Below are 14,417 nucleotides of genomic sequence, written 5' to 3' on the forward strand. Positions count from 1 at the left end.
TATGCAAGTTGAACCTGAACTTCGTGCAAGAACTACTTTCAAAAGCTGTGCGACTCAATGGAGTTGCATCGATTTGACCATTTTCATTGCGAACAATTGGTTGTACAACTCATCATGTGATTTCAAAATAACAAATCACATGACAAGTCGCACCAGTGTGACCTGGGGCTTAATGCATGACTGGTAGAAAAGATTAACCACTTAAAACCCGGACCTTTAGGCAGGTAAAGGACCTGGCCAATTTTTGCAATTCGGCATTGCGTCGCTTTAATGGACAATTACACGGTCGTGCGACGTGGCTCCCAAACAAAATTGGCGTCTTTTTTCCCCCCACAAATAGAGCTTTCTTTTGGTGGTATTTGATCACCTCTGCGGTTTTTATTTTTTGCGCTATAAACAAAAATGGAGCGACAATTTTGAAAAAAAATTCAATATTTTTTACTTTTTGCTATAATAAAAATCCCCCAAAAATATATATATAAAAAAATGTTCTTCCTTAGTTTAGGCAGATACATATTCTACGTGTTTTTGGTTAAAAAAAAAAAAACACAATAAGCGTTTATAGATTGTTTGCGCAAAATGTATAGCGTTTACAAAATAGGGATAGTTTTATTGCATTTTTATTAATTTTTTTGTTTGTTTTTACTACCAATGGCGGCGATCAGCGATTTTTTTCATGACTGCGACATTATGGCGGAACCATCGGACAATTTTGACACATTTTTGGGACCATTGACATTTTCACAGCAAAAAAAAAAAAAATGCTATAAAAGAATGCACCGATTACGGTGAAAATGACAATTGCAGTTTGGGAGTTAACCACTAGGGGGCGCTGAGGGGGTTAAGTGTGACCTCATGTGTTTCTAATTGTAGGGGGGCGGGGCTGGACGTGTGACGTCATTGATCGTGTTTCCCTATATTAGGGAACACACGATCAATGACAGCGCCACAGTGAAGAACAGGGAAGGTGTGTTTACACACAGCTCTCCCCGTTCTTCAGCTCCGGGGACTGATCGTGGGACTCCAGCGGCGATCGGGCCCGCGGCCGCAACCCACGGCTAGGCACTTAAAGAGGACGTACAGGTACGTGCTTGTGCCCAGCCGTGCCATTCTGAAGACGTATATGTGCAGGAGGCGGTCCTTAAGTGGTTAAGTAGTAGCGGTTTGCAAACCTTTTCCTGTCCATCTGGTCCCAACATACCACATTAACAGAAGATGATTTACTTGCAAATAATCTGCACATCGTCATAACATGACTAGTACTTTGCCAAGCGCCAGCGGCACATTTTTCTGAACATTCCTTGCGACAGCGGCAGCTCAGCTTCCTCCACACTCACCTCTCCCTTGGGGTATCTGTAGCGATATTTGTCCTGGTCCCTTAGTGCAAATTCCTCAGGAAAATGATCCTGTATCTCTTCATAAGTCATCTCCTCACACACGCCCTGCAGAGATTAGATACAAAAATGATTTCCTTTCGGAAAACAGGAAGGTCATCACCGCAAAGATACACAGGATGGATAAAATTATGGAACTTTGAGCCTAAAAAAAGATCTACAGGTTAAAAAAAAAAAAAAACAAAAAAAAAATGATATGGCTAAAAAAGCCGTTATACAGTACATTAGAATTCACAACAATTTTCCACCTCTCAACACCATAATATTCAAAATGCCGAATTTGAGACTATTCCAAAATGTTTTAGTAGCTTCCCTTCTGTCCTATATTTTGTTTATTGAGGCGTCCTCCACCAGTGCAGCACCCTGCTAAAAAGTGCCTACCCCTTCCTGGGTGACCCACTTGAGCAAAGCCTTTCATACTACATTGTGTCCTTCTGCACCCGCAGTACTCTACCCTTTAAAAGTGCCCTCCTCCGTATTAGATGCCCAATTCAAGCACAGTCCTATATGCTACTAGAGTGCTCTCCTGTGGCAGGGCCCTTCACCCTATGCAGAGTGATTCATTTTATTACAATTTACAGTACAACCTTGGTTTGAGAGCATTTTGCAAGACAAGCAAAAAATGTTTAATACATTTTGACTTGATATACAAGTGATGTCTTGGTATGAGAGTAGTGTCATGTCACAACCGAGTAAAAAAAGGAAGAGGCGCCTCCAAGTGTAGCAATACGATTACATTTAATGAAGGTACGACATTTAGAAACTCACATGGTTGATAAAGAGAGGCACATCCAAGTATGCAGGTAAAGATGTCCACATAGACCATCATCCGCACCACCATTGATGTCATCCCTTCCACGAGTGTGTCAAGCCTCGCTTTCAGATCACTTTAATGCAGGGTAGTCTTCCCAGTCACGACTGACAGCAGTGTGGACTGTCTATATGGATTGCTTTACCCCAGATGCCTGCATACTTGGATGTGCCTCTTTTAATCAACCATGTGAGTTGCTAAATTTTGTACCTTCATTTAATGAATGGCTTTTTTTCCAGCGGGAACGCAGTTTCGGCACCTCCTAGACTGACTGTATGTGATGGCAAGGGGTGCTGGGGTGTGCTGCAGGGTATTGATGCTCACTGCCCGTACAGGACCGGGTGACATTCAAGACACTCTGCCTCACCCACAAATGTATACAGGGGAACGCTCCAATACTTAAGCGAGAAAATAAAACCCTACGTCACCAAGCACGTGCTCCGGTCAACCAACCGAAACCTTCTCCAAATTCCTAAATCCCGCTACAAATCGAAGGGAGAAGGTAGATTTTCGGTCCAAGGACCACGGCTCTGGAATGCTCTACCCACTACCATCCGCTTGGAGGAAAACCATCAGGCCTTTAGGAAAAAACTAAAGACCCACCTCTTCTGAAGGACCGGCACGACTGGATGCTAAGCGCCTTGAGGTGATTAAGTTTGCATTTGTTGCGCTATACAAGTTACTCACTCACTGCTGGGGGATTTATTCTAACTGGAATGAATCTATTTTTTTCAGGGGGGTCTATTGTTGCTGGTGGGGGACATATTGTTGTTGGGGGTGGGTCTTATGTTGCTGGGGGGGGCAGTTTTTGCTGCAAGAGATCTACTGTTGGAGGAGGGGGGTCTATTGTTGATGGCTGCCAGAGAGTCTATTAATGCTGGCTGTGCGGAGATCTGTTTATGCTGCCGGGAGTCGATTGTTGCTGGGGTGGGGGGGTTTGTTGTCGCTGGTCCATTGTTGTTAGAGGGATCTATTGTTGCTGACTGCAGGGGGATCTATTTTACTGATTTTCTTGATATCATTACCTAATTCCATACAAATTTCTTAGCACCACAAAATGATGCTTGGTTCTGTATTGTCTAAAATGGGCGGTACTGGGAGTCGAGTATAGGATGGAACCAATGAACGGTGCTCAGAGGTGGGTAGGGGCAAGAAAGAGGGGTGACTCAGAAAGGGGGAGTTCCTGCACCTATTGTCTGAGAAAAAAAAGCCCTGATTAAATGTAACTATATTGCTACACTTGGAGGCGCCTCCCTTCTCTTTTATACTCTGGAGCTCCTGCTGGATTTTGCTTCTAATCCTCTTGTGGAGGCTTCCATTTGTGGATGGACATTTTATGGTTACACAAATCACATTGCTATAATTTATATGGACTATAAACTGAAAGACTTATGAATAAATGGATGTGGAACAAATCATTTGAGTTTCCATCATTTCCTATGGAAAAATTTGCTTTGATATACAAGTGCTTTGGATTACAAGCATGCTTCCGGAACGAACTATGCTCGCAATCCGAGGTTTTACTGTACAACAAACAATTTTAAGGCTGGTACACATGGTCCAATATCGGCCTGTTTAATAGAAACCAGATGACATTCGGTCAGTGTGCAGCAACCTGTCCAGCTTCTGTCAAACGGGCATGCTGGAAAACCAGTAGCCAATCGGCAACTGTTGTAAATTGCCTTTTTTTGGGGGGGAATTTCTAGGCAAGTCAAATATCACACACACACACACACACACACACACACACACAACTTCACTTTTCATTAAAATAAATCCTTTAAAAAGGAGACGTACAGCCAAAAGTTTGTTTGGCTGTACTTCTCCTTTGGATCACAGAAGTGCCGTTTCGCCCTGCACAGCGGGCTGAAGCTTGCGCGGGTCCAGGCTGGGGGCAAGATGGCAGCATAAAAGCCAGGATCCGCCCACAACCCTGGACCACACCTGGCTCAGCCTCTCAGCAAGCCAGTGATAGCCTAAGCCAGCCACTTCCGCCCCCCTCCACATTGAGCATGGGGGGGGGCAGAGACGAGAGACAGCGACTGATGAAGCTCTGAGAACCGAGCGATCGGCTGTCTTTTTATAAAACTCAGTTCTGAGTCTAAAGCCCGGTTCACACCTGTGCAGGTTGCAGTTAATGCATATTCCAGGTGCATTTTGCAATACACGTGTTTTTGATCCATTGAAGTCTATAGAACAAAAAAAAAAAAAAAAAAAAAAAAAAAAAAAAAAAAAAAAAAACTTGCCGTTTCCTGGCCCTTTCCATAAAATGCACAAATGTGAACATGACATAGTAAACCATGTTAAATGGACTGCAGTTTCTGAAAACGCACTAAAAATTAAGTCATAAACCAGGCCTTCGAGCCGGCAGGGGGACAGACAGCATTGGATCAATGCTGCATCCACCAAAGTACAATTCAAAGGGGAAAAAAAAAAAAAGCCGAACCCTTTTTAACCACTTAAGCCCCGAACCTTTAGGCAGCTAAAGGCCCAGGCCAGGTTTTGCAATTCGGCACTCCGTCGCTTTAACTGACAATTGCGCGTTTGTGCGAAGTGGCTCCCAAACAAAATTTACGTCCTTTTTTTCCCACAAATAGAGCTTTTTTGGTGGTATATGATCACCTCTGCGGTTTTTATTTTTTGCGCTATAAACAAAAATAGAGCGACAATTTTGAAAAAAAAATGCAATATTTTTTACTTTTTTCTATAATAAATATCACCCAAAAATATATAAAAAAACATTTTTTCCCTCAGTTTAGGCCGATACGTATTCTATCTATTTTTGGTAAAAAATAAATAAATAAAAAAATAAAAAATAAATAAAAAAAAAAAAAAAAAAATCGCAATAAGCGTTTATCGATTGGTTTGCACAAAATTTATAGCGTTTACAAAATAGGGGATAGTTTTATTGCATTTTTATTAATTCATTTTTTTTACTACTAATGGCGGCGATCAGCGATTTTTTTCGTAACTGCGACATTATGGTGGACACTTCGGACAATTTTGACACATTTTTGGGACCATTGTCATTTTCACAGCAAAAAATGCATTTAAATTGCATTCTTTATTGTGGAAATGACAGTTGCAGTTTGGGAGTTAACCACAGGGGGCGCTGAAGGGGTTATGTTTCACCTAGTGTGTGTTTACAACTGTAGGGGGGTGTGGCTGTAGGAGTGACGTCATCGATTGTGTCTCCCTATAAAGGGGAGGACATGATCGATGCAGCCGCCACAGTGAAGCATGGGGAAGCTGTGTTTACATACGGCTCTCCCCGATCTTCAGCTCCGGGGAGCGATCGCGGGACTCCGGCGGTGATCGGGTCCACGGAGCTTCGGACCGCGACCCACAGCTGGGCACTTAAAGAGGACGTACAGGTACGTGCTTGTGCCCAGCCGTGCCATTCTGCCGACGTATATGTGCAGGAGGCGGTCCTTAAGTGGTTAAACAAGATTTAGAATCCTGCAAAGGCATTATTTAGTAATAAGTCTACAAAAGATCATCCATGCAACTTACCGCATCAATCTCATTCAGTGCCTTCCACTGCTCATACGGGACGTGCAATGCTTCTGCTGTCTGGATAGTACGCTTCATGTGACTGGTCCAAACCTTCAGGTCTGGGATCTGCTGAGACTTAATGAAGTTTCCTAGTTCATGAGCATACTGCAAGAGACCAAGGAGACAGTGAGCAAACTGCGATTTCTCAAGTGGGGTCCAAGCCCAATGTTAGCACTAGCTACACAAGAGGAACATAGGGAATCACACACACAGGAATTAAAGTCTCAAAATAGTCATGTGTTTAGAAAAAGCTGCATATATATATATATATATATACATATATACATATATACATACATATATACATACATACATACATATACACATATATATATATATATATATATATATATACACACATACATACATACATATACACACACACACACACATCCATCTACACACACACACACACACACATACACACACACACACACACTCTTTTCTTTATGGCAAAATGTACACCAATGTTTTTCTGGGCTTCCGAAAAGCGGAAGTTCCATTTTTGGGTGGAACTTGGCTTTAAAAAGGAGTTGTAAAGGTACAATTTTTTTTTCCTAAATAGCTTCCTTTACCTTAGTGCAGTCCTCCTTCACTTACCTCATCCTTCCATTTTGCTTTTAAATGTCCTTATTTCTTCTGAGAAATCCTCACTTCCTGTTCTTCTGTCTGTAACTCCACACAGCAATGCAAGGCTTTCTCCCTGGTGTGGAGTGTCGTGCTCGCCCCCTCCCATGGACTACAGGAGAGTCAGGACACCCACCAACACAGCTCCTTTCTCCATCTGCAACATAGAGCGTCCTGACTCTGATGTAGTCCAAGGGAGGGGGCGAGCACGACACTCCACACCAGGGAGAAAGCCTTGCATTACTGTGTGGAGTTACAGACAGAAGAACAGGAAGTGAGGATTTCTCAGAAGAAATAAGGACATTTAAAAGCAAAATGGAAGGATGAGGTAAGTGAAGGAGGACTGCACTAAGGTAGAGGAAGCCATTTAGGGGTACATTTTTTTCCACAGGCACTTCCGCCCGCTGAAACGCACAACGGCTGAGGCTTGGAGCGCACGCCAAGGAGTAAGCAGTAACGCTGGACAGGCTAGTGCCGGCTTAGGCACACGAGCATGTGAGTGAACAATTCTTTTATGTTTTATAAATAAATCGTCTTAAACGTACTGCACCATATGGGGTTTTTCTTTTTTGAGAGCCCAAAGACCCCATGAGGAGTTGGAGCGCAAGAGTCCTGAACCAGCAGTGGGAACGTATACCAACATATGATTACATGCTGTATACCTTTTCGGATCTGGTGAGCGCATAGTAGAATAGGAGGTGGTGGTGACACTTTAAATAAGGATGAAAAAGTCACGAATTTTACGGCAAGGCACCATTTCTTCACTTTTTGAAGCATATTCTGAAGATATTGCATCAGTGCACGATTATATTGGACTTATCACAATTTGTTTTTTTATTTTTCATTATTTATTATTTATATCACATATATATTGTCTCATTGCTAGCGCATTGGCGCTTTTGATGTTGATTGAGTTTGCGCAACAGGGTCACTAGTTTATAATGGGGTCCACAAGACATAGATTGACTCACTGATGTGAGTATACCACATTTGAGACTGCACGTTAAATTTGGTAATATTTGCATATTTTATGAGTATGTTTTTTTGACTGGTACTTGAAGTCCAATCACACTGTATAGGTGATTTAAGTATTTTGAGGTCAGCGCAGTAGTACATGTTATATGTACGAACACTTATAATTTACATTTTTTTTTACCTTTACAACCCCTTTAAGTTCCAACATTCAGTAATTTACCATACGGAGGAGCAAGTGACCCACACCTACTTCTCATGTGATGGCGCTGATGACGCAGGGCTTTTAGCCCAGTGCCGTCACAGGGTGGAAGGAAGACCTCAGCCATAGCCAAGGTCATGAATAGGATACTTCATGAGGCTTTGTTCCTCATTCCCAGCCGCTAACAAAGCATCTGTTGTGTGGTGGGGGCATTAATGCTTTTCTGTTCTGCATTGGCAAACCACAGGATTTATACCAGTGATGGCAAACCTTGGCACCCCAGATGTTTTGGAACTACATTTCCTATGATGGAGAAGTTCAGCGAAAGAGGGTGGTGACGTCAGCACGTCGCTCGCGCCACCCAACGCGTTGTGTTAGGTCACTTCGTCTCGGGGCACCATGCACCCTGCATTATAGTGGAGCATGATGGGAAAAGTCTGGGGTGCCAGGGTTCGCCATCAATGGTTTATTCGATGGCTAGGTAAGGCCATAACTTACGGTATTAGTGTACTTACCTGTTTTCCTCGTCCCGACAGTCCAGAGTCCCCACCAATCCTTCCCAGAAGATTGAGCTCGCTCTCCCCATGGCGGGATAGGTAGATGGAGCGTGGCGTTACGTGTATATTCATCAAGTAGTAAACCGCCCGGCTTTGAATGTGATCCTGCACTCTATTCACCAGATAGCGGCTCCCAACATTAAAAATCTTAATATAAGACAAAGAGCTGCAACAAAAGGGGAAACAAGATATCAAATACTTTAGCATTTAAGAATAAAAAGTCTGTTAGGCCTCATGCACACTGGACGTTAAAAAAGCAAAACTATACTCCCACTAAAGCCTTTGGATCAAACGCTGATAAATGCAGAATAACTGCGTTTTTTAAAGCAGTTTTCAGAGTTGGAGCATTTTTATAGCTGAAAAACCCCACTACTGGTAGTTAGTTTTTTTTTCCCAGCTAGACAATGCCCCAGACAAAAACTGATAACCTATGTGTGTATGGACACAATGGATAACATTCTGGGGAGTTTACTGACTGCGGAAAAATAAAAATAAGTCTGAAGCCAAAAATAGCAGCTGTAAAAACGAGGCCTTATATTTAAAGTAAGGTGCACCAATGACATTGGTTTTTAAAGACAGCAGTAGTGCGACTATCCAGTTCTGCAAGCCAAGCTTTGTATAGATCCCTACAGAGCAGAGACATGAGCAACCGCTTTGGCTCTTCAAGCTGCGTGTGCAATCTGAGCTTCAGCTACTCATCTTGTAAGCAGGTATTTTGTTGGCAAAACAGTTGGAGGTTAAAGCGGGGGTTCACCCTAAAAACAACATTTCTAACATTAGAGCCAGCATACTAAGGACATTTACTGTATGCAGGTCTTTTTTTCTTTTCTCTGTACATGCCGTTATATTCTGATTTTGTCCAGGGCTTCCGGGTTCTGATGACTGCGGGACTGGGCGTTCCTATCCCTATCTACTAGTACAGAGTATTTTTAATTAAATACATTTCTTCCCCAAAAAACTGCGTTTGAAAGACCGCTGCGCAAAGACAGTATATATAATGTACAGGACATTAAATTACAATTATTAAAACACTATATGTATACATACACCAAGCTCAATTTTATTTTGTGTCAATACAGTGAAAGCAAGTCAACGAGAACTTGCATTCTACAAGCCCAGATTTATGATTGCAATCTTCCACACAGGCAATCATTTGCATTAATGCAATTTTAAACCTTTAGAAGCATTACAGGAGGTCTTTGGACGTACCTGTCCAGGTCGTCATGCAATGGCTCATAATTCATTTGATAACAGTCAATCCTCTGCAGGAAGTCCTCCACCACCTTCTCCCGATCACAGCCCATGTAGTCTGGGCTGGAGATCTTCACTTGCTAGAGAACAAAGACACATTTGAGAGCCGATCATAGACTTCTAGCAGCATGAATACCCATTTTCCCGGCTTAGTAACTTACGGTGATGTTTTCGGCAATGATATCTGGGTCATCACAGATTGACTCTATGAAGAACACCTTAAAATAGAGAGGAAAATTAAATACAACTTCAGGTAAAAGGGCCTTAATTTAAAGCAGAAGTTTACCCATAACTTGAGAAAAAAAATTCAGTAAGGAGCATACATGCCACATAATTATGCCACCAAAATGAGTATGATATAAATTGCCTCCAGCATTGCTCCCGTTTCTTCTTACCGAAGGCTGCCATTTTGCTAAAGCTCAAAGTCCCTGAACAGCAGTAAATCTTTAGGCTGTTAGCAGATCAGCCTGTACATTTTTGGTAACAATGCCTAAAAATAGAGAAGCAAATCGAGCATGTGCAGAGCATTACTGGATTTTACACAGTATAGGTGCTTATTTTTAATGTTTTGCATAGATATGCCTGCAAAGGCGAGTAGCCCAAGGTAATTTAGCAGGACTTACCGTATTTATCGGCGTATACCGCACACTTTTTTTGCCCTGAAAATCAGGGCAAAATCGAGGGTGCGCGGTATACGCCGATACCCGCTTTCCCTTGCCGAGTTTGAATACTGCGCCGACATATACCGAGCGCAGTACACTCGTGTATTGTCGGGCAGTCTCGGCTCCTCCCGCGCTGACGTCTTGGACGTACAGGATGTCAGCGCGAGAGTAGCCGAGCATTGCCGACAATACACGAGTGTACTGCGCTCGGTATATGTCGGCGCAGTATTCAAACTCGGTGCGGGAAACGAGCGGGGAGGACGCCGCAGAAGGACGCCGGACCCGACGAAGAGGACACCCGAAGCCGCAGACGGACCCGACGAAGAGGACACCCGAAGCCGCAGACGGACCCGACGAAGAGGACACCCGAAGCCGCAGACGGACCCGACGAAGAGGACACCGTGCAAGACACCAAAACTGTAAGTACAAAAAAAAAAAAACGTTTTTTCCCACAGGATTCGGGGCAACTTTAGGGGTGCGCGGTATACGCGGGAGCGCGTTATACCGCTATAAATACGGCAAGTGATAAAGTTTTTTTTTTGTTGTTTAAACAAAACATGTTATACTTGCCTGCTCGGTGTAGTTTTGCACAGAGCGGCCCAGATCCTTCTCTTCTTGGTTCCCTCTTTGGCTCTCCTGGCCACTCCCTCCTGTCGAGTGCCCCCATAGCATGCAGCTTGCTTTGGGGGCACCCGAGTCAAAGCTCTGTGCGTGTCTGATAAGACAGAGCCACAGCGTGGCCCTGCTCTCTCCTCATTGACTCACTGACAGACAGCAGCGGGAGAGGATTGGGGCTCAGTCTCTAAATCAAAACAGATCTGACTCAGCTTGGGTGCCCCCATAGCGAGCCGCTTGCTGTGGGGACAGGAGGGAGGGCCAAGAGCACCGAAGAGGTGTCCAAGAAGAGAAGGATCCAGGGCCGGATTATTGTCCTTCAGACTCTTGGAGGGCCGGACTTTGGCAAGCGGGGGGGGTGGAAATTTTCCTGGCATCAGTGGGACTTAACATATAGTATTAGGGGGAGAAATGGTGCCCCATCGTTTGTATCATAGGGAGGAATAGTGCCCCATTAGTGGTGTCAGTGGGAGAAATGGTGCTCCACTGTCGGTGTCAGAATAGTGTCTCGTATAAGTGGGAGGGATACTGCCCCAAGTGCCAGATAAAGGCAAGCAAAGGGCCGCATCTGGCCCTCGGGCCGCAGTTTGGAGACCACTGATATAGGGTATGCTTTGCTTGGCGCAGCGCCCTCCGAGTGAGCCCAACTCAGGTGAACGGGCCGATCTGCGAGCTTTAGTATAGGGTTCAAGGAGGTTAAAGCAGGCACTGAGGAGGCAATACGACACCTTACTTTTCAAATGCTCGCTGAAGTGTGATCCAAATGCAGATGGCTTTAAAACGAGAACAAAGTGTGAAAAGCCCTTAGGCTTTGTGAACATGAACTTCACCTTTTTTAAAGGGCAACAGGCTTTTACAAGGCATTTGCAAAGCTTTCAGCTGGCTTTGTTGAAACATTCAAAGTGCAAGTCAGATCCAGTATGGGAATGCTTAACTAAGATCTTAATGGGACGGCCACTTTAGACCGGCTGCCAACAGGCTTCGGCAGGCTTTTTAACAAGTCTGAAGTAGTGCAGAAGCTTCCTGAAGCCTGCTAGCAGTTTAACATGACCGTCCAAACTTCCATTAAATTCTGTCTTTACCATTCTAAAACTTGTACTGAGGAGTTATTTAACCGGTTCAGCTCTCATACCTATACACCGCCTATGGACCAGAGAAATATTTACATAACCTCTATGGACCCGATTTGGCAATAACGGGTCGTTACTTAGAGCGGACCTTCACTCACAACCGAGCTGCACATTTTAGATTAGGCCTGGTTGCCATGTTTTTGTATAGCTTGGTCGCTGGATTTTGTGTGGGGACACACTTGACACCAGCAGCCGCCATTGTGCACTTGCGCTATACATTATACACACACACACACAGTATACAGAGGAGCCTTGACAAGTTATAATCACCAATCTCCCTCCTTTCAGCTGCTTTATTGAAGGCCACCAAGATCAGCAATTGTAACTTGACTGCCGCTGCACGATTGTTCGAGTGTCCAGGTATCGGACTAGGCATTGGGAGCATTTGTACGAGTACAAGTACTCCTGCAATTACTTGGTATCGGGACAACCCTACTTAATGCATTATACAGGGGCAAAGGCTCCTTTACGTATTAAAATGTTGAACTGCAGGCAACAAAAAGTAAGTTTCCTTAGCAAGAGCTCAGGGAGACACCCTGAACAAGGCTCCCGTTGCAGAAGCAGGTCTTTAACGTGTTAATTTGATAGAAATATTTAGGGATTGTTATTCAATTAAAAAAAAAAAAAAAAAAAACACACACAACTAGGCATGTGTGCATTAGCCTCAATCCAAAGAACCTAGGCTGTGCACGTTTCCCTACGAGACTGTTTAGGCGAGTCTTCCATTCAGGTTTCACTCAGCCTCGGTTGATACATTGATGACCACTTTAGACTAGACCAATTGGAGGCCTGTGTCTACAAAAGCCTGGTAACATTAGTGACCATCTATTATAGGGGTGGGATCCCTCGAGGTGAAAAACAGCATAAAATTTGCTTGCGATAATTCAGGCAGGCTTTACCTTGTAACCCCGTTCCTTGGCAAACTGCAAGATCACGGACCTCCTCTCTCTAGTGGTATTGGTGGCATCAAATACCTAAGACACAAAAAAAGGAATTAAAAGCTTTGAAACGTATAAACACACACGGTTAACTAGGGAGGCCAATTATATGGTCATAGTTTGTTAGGTTGGAGAAACTATGACACAAAGACATGTCCATCTAGTTCAAAGAATAGAAAACTTACATAGAAAGAATTCTATATACACACACACACACACACACACACACACACACACACACACACACACACAGTTGATCCAGAAGGTGGCAAAAAAAAATCTTATTAAAAAGCATTCGATACAGTTACACACACGGCTCATATGTAAGGTAAAGTCTACAGGCTTGGAAATATCAGTTTGTAAATGGATAAAAAAAAACGGGGTTACTTACCGGTAACATCCCTTTTCCTGGAGTCTTTCAGGACAGGTACTGTAGAGAGACACAGGCTCCTCCCCTCACAGGAAACACCGCCTTCCAATTAAGAATTTAAGCCTCATCCTCCCTCAGCTCCTCAGTTTTTTCCAGAGTACCTCCGGCCAGCTGGGGAGACACAAGAACACGTCATAAAAGTATAAAATTACATCTTACCTGACGGCCTCGTCTGATGAGTTTCCATAATATCCCCTACAACAAAAGAGGGTGGGTACCAGTGCTGTCCTGAAAGACTCCAGGAAAAGGGATGTTACCGGTAAGTAACCCCGTTTTTCCCTGTTCGTCTTTCAGGACAGGTACTGTAGAGAGGATAAGCGAGCACCTTACCCTAGGGTGGGACAACTGCTTGCAGTACTTTGCGTCCAAAAGCCTGGTCTTTGGTTGAAAGTAGGTCCAGTCTGTAATATTTTACAAACGTTGAGAAACTAGACCATGTTGCAGCCTTGCAGATCTGCTCCGGGGAAGCACCAGCACACTCTGCTTGGGAAGTTGCTACTGCCCTGGTGGAATGAGCCTTGATACCCTGTGGAGGCTCTACCCCCCTAGAAGAATAGGCTAGAACGATGGCTGCCCTTAACCACCTGGCTATCGTGCGTCTAGAAGCCCTAGACCCTTTCTTGGACCCAGAAAACAAAACAAATAGTGAATCAGCTTTCCTGAACTGACTTGTGTAATCCAAGTACAAAAAAATCACCAGTGAAGCTGTACAACATGATAAGGGAACACCACCCCAGGGTTCTCCTTACCTTAGAGTGGCTGGTGCTGTCGTCATCCGGAGGTGCACGGGAAGCCTCTGCTTCCGACATCTCGCTGAGGAATGTGGTCGCGACTGCCTGCCAAAACGCCGACCCTACGGCTGAGAAGAGAGAGGCCGCACCAGCCCAGCGTCAGGCCTTTTCACACTGCAGCGTCCGGGACCAGTGACGCGTATCCGGCGGAAGTGCCCGCCCCCCCCGGAACTGACGTCACTCGTCATCCGGTCCGGCCCAGCTCCTGGCCGACTGTGAAAACTCACAGGGAGCGTGCACCCCGCCTGCAGCGCCACCCCTGTGCGTTGAGTGAATAGGCCTCCGCGGCTGAATCCACCCCAGGAATGTCCGCGGGACGCTACACGGCGATGTCCTGGGTAAGTGACTTCCCCAGTCAACCAGGACGCCATGCGTTTAAAAAATAGCCCTGAGCCCAGGGAGAACAGGTCCCCCCTCTCAGGAAAACTGGCCTCAGCTTCCCCAGCTGTCTGGCCCTTGGCCCCCAGCGGTGTCTCCCCTCC

At 44.6% G+C, this 14,417-nt stretch overlaps 1 protein-coding gene across 3 annotated transcripts in view; it reads right to left on the bottom strand.

Moving 5' to 3' along the window:
* PFKFB1 (6-phosphofructo-2-kinase/fructose-2,6-biphosphatase 1) overlaps nt 1-14,417 on the bottom strand; it is an 87,529-nt gene that overhangs the window by 17,333 nt on the left and 55,779 nt on the right. For all 3 annotated transcript variants that reach the window (XM_040322853.1, XM_040322854.1, XM_040322852.1), the window contains exons 5-10: nt 12,676-12,750; nt 9,531-9,587; nt 9,328-9,449; nt 8,077-8,284; nt 5,719-5,865; nt 1,338-1,442 (exon numbers count right to left, since the gene is read on the bottom strand). In XM_040322853.1, the coding sequence (XP_040178787.1) occupies nt 1,338-1,442; nt 5,719-5,865; nt 8,077-8,284; nt 9,328-9,449; nt 9,531-9,587; nt 12,676-12,750 (714 nt within the window). The remainder of the gene's footprint in view (nt 1-1,337; nt 1,443-5,718; nt 5,866-8,076; nt 8,285-9,327; nt 9,450-9,530; nt 9,588-12,675; nt 12,751-14,417) is intronic.

This window comes from Rana temporaria, chromosome 9 (assembly GCF_905171775.1).
Source record: "Rana temporaria chromosome 9, aRanTem1.1, whole genome shotgun sequence".
NCBI lineage: Eukaryota > Metazoa > Chordata > Amphibia > Anura > Ranidae > Rana > Rana temporaria.